This window comes from Suricata suricatta, chromosome 3, assembly GCF_006229205.1.
Source record: "Suricata suricatta isolate VVHF042 chromosome 3, meerkat_22Aug2017_6uvM2_HiC, whole genome shotgun sequence".
Taxonomy (NCBI): domain Eukaryota; kingdom Metazoa; phylum Chordata; class Mammalia; order Carnivora; family Herpestidae; genus Suricata; species Suricata suricatta.
The window spans coordinates 143,783,638-143,793,652 of NC_043702.1; the positions used below are offsets into that span (position 1 = coordinate 143,783,638).

The window sequence follows — 10,015 nt, forward strand, 5'->3', positions numbered from 1 at the left end:
AAAAAAAAAAAAAAGAAGTACCACAAAAGTGTCTTACAGTAAAACTTGAGGAAATGCCAGGCTAAATAAAATTACAAGTTTCTTTACCAGAGAATTTGATAAGAGTTAATACTATGAATTACACAATACAGTTTTTCCAATCTTACCTGAACATAGACCTCCTCTGTTTTACAGAATCTCATAGTGCTGTGTTCAACAGGATAGTTTGAGATACAAGTATTGGGTCTACAATGCCATGTGTGAACTGACTCCTACTTAGTTCAAGTCAAATCAGGTCAAATTAAGGCAGAAGAGACGAGGCATGTACTAAGAATTTAAAGTCTAAGAAGCAGAATCCATTGAAAAGATAACATGTTCTCCAGTATCTCAATCCAAAAGTATTCTCTTCTCTATACCCCTCATAGCACTTGTTGATAGTCCTACGAGAACATTTATCCAGGCTGGGTTTAGCAAGTTCCTTATATTCCTATGCTTTTCCAGTTGAGTTACCCAAGAAAAGTTATTTTATTCATGTTTGTACAGAGTCTCAAACACAGTAAAAACAGAAATAACTAATTATTAAACTGGATTGTCAAAAATATTGATTTGGATGTTCAAAGGCATAATAAAAAGCCAAAAGATTACCACTTATGCCATAGTGTGTAGTGTCCCATTATTTTGAGAGCAAATGATTACCAGTACCTTATAAAATCAATGTCCACCTAACCCAATAACATAAGTAACTCAAAACTGCGAGATACATGGGGATATATTTAACCATTTAAGTAATTTTACAAGGTCAAACTGCACTTAAATGTTCCTTTTATCACTGTATGTGTCGGAACATATTTCACAATTTCATAACTATGATTTACATAGAAATAACAGCAATTTAAAAGTGCACATTAGAACAGCCCCAGTACGTTATCTCCAAATATTATTTAGCAAATATTAGACCTCTTGAAATTAAAGGTTCATGGACATATTTTTAACTTAAGGGTAGAGACCACATTTCCTGCATATACTTTTCTAATGAGGGAAAAGTTGATTTGTTATTATAATAACCAAAAAATACTACTAATAAAGACATTTCCTAAAGTTTCTACCAACAGAATTAAATTATATCCAGTTCAATTTTATTCTTAACTATAAGCCTAGACGGAAACATTCGAATCCCAACCAGTACTAGATAGTAGAGAAGTGACAACATTTCTAGCTCAGGTATTGCCACATTCAGGAGGAAATAGTATATAAACTCCTAAATTTAATCTAATATAATCTAATTCAATTTTCTATGACTTAAAAACAGCAGTTAGCTATGAAATGAACATATAAAACAAAGCACTACACTCATAATTATTAATAGAGTTCTTCCATACCAAATACTTGAACTAATGATCTATCACCTTTTAATGGGACATGAGGAAGAAAAAGTGAAGGCTAATAAAGACCTAATTTCCTTAAAAAAAAAAAACCCAAAACTTAAATTCCTGAATCAAAAGAAATTTAAAATAACAGGATAAAATATGTAATGACTATCAAATATCCATCCTCCTTAAATATTCCTTTTAAAAGTTACCTTCAAAGTTTAGTTTTTAATGATCACCTTTAAAATATCCAGAAAAGTACATTATTAGAGACAGAAAAAAATTTTTTTTCTTACCTATGCGGTCAAATGTTTTATCACATTTAGGACATTGCAATATTTTTTTGTTACTGTTCTGAATGATTACAGGAGTTAACCCCTCATGAATATTTCCTACAGAATCACCAGCCTCAGGCTCTTCTTCTGCATCATTCTGCTCTTTTTCACTGTGTTCTTCAATGTCAGAGTATTCATCGGACATTTCCTCCTCTAGCTCATCTTCTTCAGCGTTATATTCACTTCCAGGGTCCTCAGAATCATTTCTGTCTGACTTGTCCTTGTCGAAATTTTCTGAATTCAAATTGTCTGACCCATCGCCACTTTCTTGTTCATCATCACTGGTGTCATCAAACTTAACAGGACACTTCCGATTCCTTTTTGATCTTCTTGTGGAAAAACTTCTCTCCAGCATTTTTAACCCATGTTTTTTCCCTAATAAAAGGGACCTGTGGGTTTTAGCCAAATGATTCTCTAAAGACTTTTTGTAACAAAAATGTCTACTACAGAATTTACACTGATGATTATTTGATAGTCTTCCAGTTAATTCACTTAGTGTTTCTTCTGGGGATGACTTTTCAGACAGCTCAGCCTGAAACGTGGCAACATTTTCATTATTTAGCAACTTAACTGCATCTATAATGTCCAGAAATTTTGCTGCCTCTAAAACAAGAGGTATTTCATACTTGTACACAAAAAATTCCGATGTGTAAAGAAATTCAAGCAAATGCTGAAAAACTGAGTGTGTTACGTGATCCAGGGTGACAACATCAGTGCTTGGATTTTTGCTCAAACACGCGTGAAAGTAACTACTGCCAACAGCAACAACAACTTTATGTGCACTAAATTCTTTCCCTTCTACTATGATAAGTAAGTCACAGAAAGACGGTTGCTTCTGCCTGTCATCGTTTAAATACTTCAGCAAATTCTTGTTATACTGCAAAGAACTCAGAAGTTTTCTCTGATCTGGCGAGGGAGGAAGTTCCTGGTAACAGCGAAGAGCTTCAGGGGTTGGTCTTTCTGTGGAATGAGTATAGGTCACTTTGTCACACTCCACTGCAACATCTCCTTCTGAAGAATCTTTAGGATAGCCTAGATGGATCTTCTCGTCAAGATTTGAAGTCACCTTTCTCCTTTTCTTCATTGCAGTACAACAAATTCAGAACAAGAAACTTCATAAGTATCTTAAGGGATTTATTTAAAAACAACAACTAGACTGTCTTGGTTAACAGCTTCTGGAGGGGCGTGCCCGAGGGTTTCATGGTCTGCAAAAGAGTAAGAACCACGTAAAATAACTCTTCGGCAAAGCAATCCTAAACCATTCACGGCATTCGTCTACTAATCGTTTCTAAATTAGAACTAAATTATGATAAAGTCATAGCTTCGTGGCTAAGATTTTAATGTGGAGAACAAGGAGGGCCGGGTTATAATAGATAGCCAACAAAAGAATAATTTTAAAGGAAGCCAGAGCACACCTTTCAAGCCTGATTCGCGAACGGGGTGGAGAAAAAGAAGACGAAAAAGGGAACGATCCTTCCAAGATCACTAAGGGTGCAGGTTGAGGCGCGCTACATTCAGGGTTTAGGGGCGCTGGGTTGGTGACAATAAGGCCGTCGCGGCCGCGAAATCCAGGTCTCTCCATTAACATGCATTTTCCCAGGACGGGCAAGGCACACCTCCTCAGGGACAGACAGCGAGCGTCCCGCGGCCAAAACCACCCGGCAGGAGACGGCCCCAGGAGGGGCGCAGAGCAGGAGGAGTAGGGTCAGCCAGAGGGACGACTAGAGGAAGCAGAAGAGCCTTCCCAGGCCCAGCCTACGAGCGGACTGCGCTCGCCGACGGCGAACCCGCTACCCTTCCCACCCCAGTTTCCCAGGGCAAACGCCCTACAGATCCATTACCGGGAACCCAGGGCTCCCCCGCTGGCTCCCAGCCGCTGAGCTCCACTCTCGGCGCGCTCGCTCCAGCGCCTACCCACTTCCGGGTTCAGCCCCCACCTCACCCTCCCTCCCTCCGCTCCTTCCCCTCCCAGAGCCTCGCCGCCTCCGCAGCCACCGAACACGTCAACCGCGCGCGCAGCCTCCAAGCCTCCCGGAGAGACCGGCGCGCGGCCCAGCACGGACCACTGCGCATGTGCGCGCACCCGGCTATGCGCATGCTCTGTAAGTTCTCCTAGCTCCCTGGAGGACCCTAGCTACGCCCCAAATCCGTTACTCCGGGTTTTCGCGGTGGTTTGGTGGCCTACTGTGATTGAACCAGTGGAAGCTTTGCGGGATGCCTCACTGGGGAATCGGGGCTGTGGGGGGAGGCTGAAGAGGAGTTTAGTAGAAATTGGCAGAGGGACTATAGCACAAACGGACTTAATCCTCACTGATAGATTTAATAGTGTGATCACCCACGCAGCAAGGGACAGAAGCTAGTCTCAGCAAACACACTGCGTTTAAAGAACAGACATTGTCATTTCGTGGGTTTTTTTTTCCTGCTTTAAACAGCTAACGCCGTTGCTCCTAGAATTATTTTTCAACTTCTTAATGAACACAGAAAACATTGAAAAAAGTACATAGAAGTATACAGCTGTTAGGACAAGAAGTCAGAACAGAAAGAAAAATCCCTAAGAACAACTTTTTGGAACCAGCATTTCTAACAGTGATGCTGATATTTCTGGTCTGAGGACCACATTTTTAGTAGCAAGATCCTAGATCTGTAATTTTACAGGCGCAAGGAAAATAAGGCAGAGGCTGTGGCTAAGTATGATAATCAGATTGGGGACCCCACTCCACTGATCAGCCCACCACAGGGCATAGCTGGAACTTATAAGGGCCACCGCTCTCCGTGGAAGAACTGAGGGAAGTGGAGGGGCGTTTCTTATATGAAAAGATAGAAACTTTGAGAAAACTTGGCTGACTCAGATATTCTTGTGATTTGAAAGTAGTTAAAACTTTTAATGAAAATTCCTAGCTAAAACACTTATGAATTATGGACAAGGATTCATATCACCTGGGTGACTCATCCCACAAAAACCAGTCATCTATAATGAGAGTAAATAAAAAACGAGAGTAAAAGAGCTATAAAAACAGTATCTGTAGACTTTGGATGCATAAAGCCTGAAGATACAGGATTCCTCAAACACAAAAGAAATATGTTTAAAATATTTTTTAAAGAATTGAAAGGAAAATGAAACAAGAAATTATTAAAAATAACCAAGCAGATTAGTAATTTAGAAATGAAAGCTATCATATTAGTACTTAGTATCCCGAATATAGATTGAAATGTACAAATATGAATTCTTATATTAAAACAGAAGGTCAAAACAAGATAGAAAATATATCCAATGAAATGAAAAAAGAAAACAAGTGAAATGTAAGAGAGAAATAATAGAACAAAAATCTGTACTAGAATACTTAAAAAGTTGAGAAATTTCTGACAAGAAAGAAAATACAAATATAAACCCAAGAGTTTATTTTCTTAACACTTTTCTAAATCCTGTTGAATGCATATGCTGTTACTGGTAACAGAGTGACATTCAGATGCATTTTTAGAATTTACCTTAAAAATTTCCAAAAACATTCCATCATTAATAATGTCTGTATATGCAAAACTGTTTAGCTGTTCTGATGGGGTTAGCTAGTTTTAACCTGTTATTCCCTGTATGCTTAACTGAAAGAGCAGTAAGCAAATCTGTCTGATGGACCACCAAATCTTAGACATGTAAAGAGAATATAACTGAATGCTACAGTGATTAAAAGGATGGATATAATTCTCTAACAATATCAACCTGTACTTTAAAAATTAACAGAACTGAACGAGAAAGACAAATCTAGATTCACATAATACCTTACAGTAACTGATTATATCAGAAGATAAAGTTACTAAGAAGTATACCATTTCTTAAAAATTGACGTAAATGGCCCACATGAAATAGTACATCTAACAGCTACAGTATACATATGGAGCACTTGTAAAAACTGATCAGGTTTAAAAAAATTGAGCATGTATTACGCCAGGAAGCAATTATCAACATATTTCAAAGAAATGTAATGGTATTATAGCAGTGAATAGCAACAATAATAATTTCAAATTTTCCGTACGGTGGAAACTAATATAACTTCCAAGTAACCTATGAATCGAAGAAGGAATAACAATGAAAATTACCACGTAGTTTGGGCTGAATAGTATTTAAAATGCAGCATAGTAAAAAGGTAAAGTTAATGAGCATCTAAGTTCTCAAGAAGTCATGAGTTAGAAGAATGAATGTAAAATAAAGAAAAGCAAGTAAAAGGATAAGATAGGAATTACTGAAATAGAAAGGAAGCATATTTACAGATCAGCAAAGCCAAATGTTGGTTCTTTCGGGGGGGAAAAGAAAACAATATTGATAAGCCTGTAGTAAAAATGACTAAGAAAAAATGTATACCTTTACTAGAAAGAAGGAAGACATTACACATTCTACAATTATTAAAATTTAGTAAGATACTCTTGTTCCCATAAATTCAATAATATAAAAAGGGTAGATTATTCAGAAACCAAAACTTATTATTTTAACAGACATAAAATTGATACATTACCAGGAAGAATATCAACCACAAAAGAAGGAACAAATAACATGAGGTATAAAGGTATTATTACAGACTCCTTTAGTCACACTAAAAAGATAACAAAAATATACTATAAGCAATTTATAACAATATATTTCAAAATTGATACAAAATAGAAATTCCTAGGAAAACAAATGATCACAGCTGAATCAAATAAAGGTTTAACAGTCATTTTTAGTAAATTCACTTAAAAAGTCTTCTCACAGATAAGAACCCAGATAGTAAATTCTAACATTTAAGGAAGAAATATTACTAATTTTATACGATTCTTCCAAAAAATGTATTTAAAAGGAGGAAGGGAGTAATTTCTACCTTCTATTATGAGGTATATCGTAATAGGATCAAAATATCAAAACCTGAGGAGGACATTGCAGGAAATGATAATTACAGGTCAAATTCACTAAAAAACTTAGGTGCAAATATCCTAAACAAAACCAAGTCCAAATGTTGTGTATGTGTGTTGTGTGTACATGTGTGGCGAGTGGAAGAGTGAGGGAGGGAGAAAGTTACAATGCAACCAAATTGGATTTGATACAGGAATGCAAGAATTGTTTAACTTTGGAAATGAAGTAATGTAATTCTTACTAACAATACTGGATAAAAACTATTGACCTTGTCAATCACTGCAGGAAAATATTTGATAAATTTAACACATAGTCATGACTTAAAAAAAATCTTGGGGGGCCTGGGTGGCTCAGTCAGTTGAGCATCTACCTCTTAATTTCAGCTCAAGTCATGATCTCATGGTCCTGGGATTGAGCCCTGGGTTGTGGGTACAGAGCCTGCTTGGGATTCTCTCTCTCTCTCTATTCCCCATCCCTCTCAAAAAGATGTTAAAAAAAAAAAACAAAAAACCTCTTAAACTGAAAATATCTTAGTATGATAAAGGGAATCTACCAAAAACAAACAAAAAAGAACAAACAAAAATCCAGTAAATATCGTACTTGACAAAAAACTGCTGAAGATTTATTTCCACAGGAGATTGAGAATGCATGAAGAATGACTTGTCATTACTTTAACTTGCTATGTTAATAGAGGTCATTATCATGGATAAGAAATAAAAGGTATAAGGCTTGAAATGGAAGAATTAAATTATTATTTACCAACGACATGATTAGACATTTAGGGGAAAAGAACTATGGATACACTGTTAGTTCATACAATAAGTAGAACACAAAGTTAATATGCAAAATAAAATAAGATACTACACGAGTTGTGATGAATGATTGTATCTGTCAACACTGTCAAATGTTGATCAACCCTCTAGATATTGCTGCCTGGGTTAGTTTTTAGATGTGATTAACATTCATATCCATAGTCTTTAGGTAAAGTAAATATCCTCCATAATATGGATGAACTTGTTAAAGAAAAATTATTCCTCACACTTGTTAAAGAATGGTAAGCCTGACTTTATTCAGGGGGTCCACTACAAAGGGTTTTTGTGGTAGGGAGAAAGACTGGCCTCAATTCCAATACAAGGAGGCGTGTCAGTAGATGGAAAATTATTAAGAGGAAATATCAGGACTAAGTGGGGGATTCTTGCTAGCCTGACCTAATAGGATTCTTGCTAAAAGCAAGCCATCATGTTCAGTCATCACCTCCGGTGTGATGAAGGATGTGGAACAAAATATTAGACAGTAAGGATGAGGGATTCTGGCTAAACTGACTTAGTGGGTTCTTGTTAAAATTGAACAAAGAGAAGACAAACACAGATGCTCAAAAGTCAGGACCTAGTTGAGAAAGAGCTTAGAGGAGTCTGATTAAAGTTTGGTCAAAGACGGTATCTTTGTTAGACCTCATTAGTCAATTGAAGGCCTTAGGAACAAAGACCGAGCTTTCCTGAAGAAGCAACTCTCCCTAAGACTTCAATGTAGAAACTCTGCCTGATTTTCTCAGCATACTGCCCTGAGGTATTTGGACTCAAGCCAGGAACATCAACTATTACCTGACTTTCTAGACTACAGGCCTGCCTTATGGATTTCAGACTTACCAGCCCCCACAATCAAACATGTAAACCAACTTCTTAAAACATCTATATTTCTATCTATCTATTGTATTTGTTCTGTTTCTCTGAAAGACCCTGACTAAGATACCAGCAATGAACAATAAAGAAAAAATTTTAAAATAATGCCTTTTAAATTTCCTAACTTATATAGCATCAACTGCCATATCTCCAAGATTTCAGAAGTTTTTGTCAGAGGAAGTATCTGGTGGAGGAAAGGCCCATGAGGAAAGAATAGAGACAAAAAGCCACAGAAGAAATGAAACACTCTCCAGAATCTCTTTCCTTTGTTTTCCTTTTGCTGCTCTGTCATGGTCTTAAATCAACATCCTTTAACAGACTGCTTCACAAGTTTATTTGAGAAAGTGAAAATGTTGTTCTTTTATTCTTTGAATATCCATTGAGCAATGAATTTGTACCAGGAATATAACATTTTAAGTAAACTTAATCATAAAAAGATGTTGTTCAGTGGCATTAAAAATATGAATTATTGGGGCACCTGGGTGATTCAGTCAGTTAAGCGTCTGACTCTTGATCTCAGCTCAGATCAGAATCTCACGGTTCATGAGATCAAGCCCTGTGTCAGGCTCTGCACTGACAGTGTGGAGCCCGCTTGAAATTCTCTCTTTCCCTCTCTTTCTGTCCTTCCCCTGCACACACACACACTCTCTCTCAAAATAAATACACTTAAAAATATAAAATACCTGGGAAATAATTTAATGAGCTATGTTTAAGACCTTCATACACAATTCTCTAGAACAGGGCTGACACACTTTCTTCTCTATAGGACCACATTAAATATTTTAAGCTACAAGCTACAGATAGTCTCTATCTCATTTTATTCTCCATTTTCTTGACAACTTTTAAAATGTAAAATTTAGTTGTGCGTAGGTGGCTTAGTTGGTTAAGTATCCAATTTTTTATTTTAGCTTGGGTCATGATCTCTTGGTTCATGGGATCAAGCCCTGTATCAGGCTCTCTGCTGATAGCCTGAAGCCTCCTCGTGATTCTCTCTCTCCCTCTCTCTCTGCCCCTCCCCTGCTTGCTCATGCTCTCTCTCAAAATAAATAAATAGGGGCACCTGGGTGGCTCAGTTGGTTGAGTGTCTGGCTTAGGCCCAGGCCATGATCTCATGGTTAGTGAGTTCGAGCCCCGCGTCAGGCTCTGTGCTGACAGCTAGCTCAGAACCTGGAGCCTGCTTCAGATTCTGTGTCTCCCTCTCTCTTTGATCCTCCCCTGCTCATGCTGTCTCTCTCTCTCTCTAAAAAATAAATACATCATTTAAAAAATAAATAAATAAACCTAAATAAAATAAAATATAAGATTTGATCTTATTTCATGGACCTACAAAACAAGCTATGGGCTGGATTTAACCTATTGGCCATTGTTTTCTGAGTTCATCTCCCAAAACACACCTCAAAGAAGTTAAAGAAGACCTAATAATTGAAGAAAGATGCCATATCCATATCGGAAGAATCAATATTGTAAAGATAGCAACTGTTCAGAAATTGATTTATAGATCAAAAATATCAGTAAATTGGATTCCATCAATATTAAAAATTTTTTTCAGAACACAAGAAAGTAAAAGGACAATTCACAAGTTAGGGGAAGATATTTAAAAACATAAACCTGGCTAAGGACTTATATCCAAAATATAAAAAGAACTTTTATAACTAATGAGGAAGGAAAATAAACATAAAATGAACAAATGAGCAAAATATTTGGACACTTCATGAAAGAAAATAAGCACATGAAAGATATTTCTTATCTTTATATTGCATCTTAAAGAAAATACTA

General features: G+C 36.8%; 1 protein-coding gene across 1 annotated transcript in view; it reads right to left on the reverse strand.

The window, feature by feature from the left end:
* ZBTB41 (zinc finger and BTB domain containing 41) overlaps window positions 1–3,612 on the reverse strand; it is a 49,710-nt gene extending 46,098 nt beyond the window's left edge. Inside the window, exons 1-2 of the mRNA XM_029935400.1 lie at window positions 3,523–3,612; window positions 1,643–2,886 (exon numbers count right to left, since the gene is read on the reverse strand). Coding sequence (XP_029791260.1) covers window positions 1,643–2,765 — 1,123 coding nt within the window. The 5' untranslated portion in view covers window positions 2,766–2,886; window positions 3,523–3,612. The remainder of the gene's footprint in view (window positions 1–1,642; window positions 2,887–3,522) is intronic.
* Window positions 3,613–10,015: the final 6,403 nt, after the last annotated feature.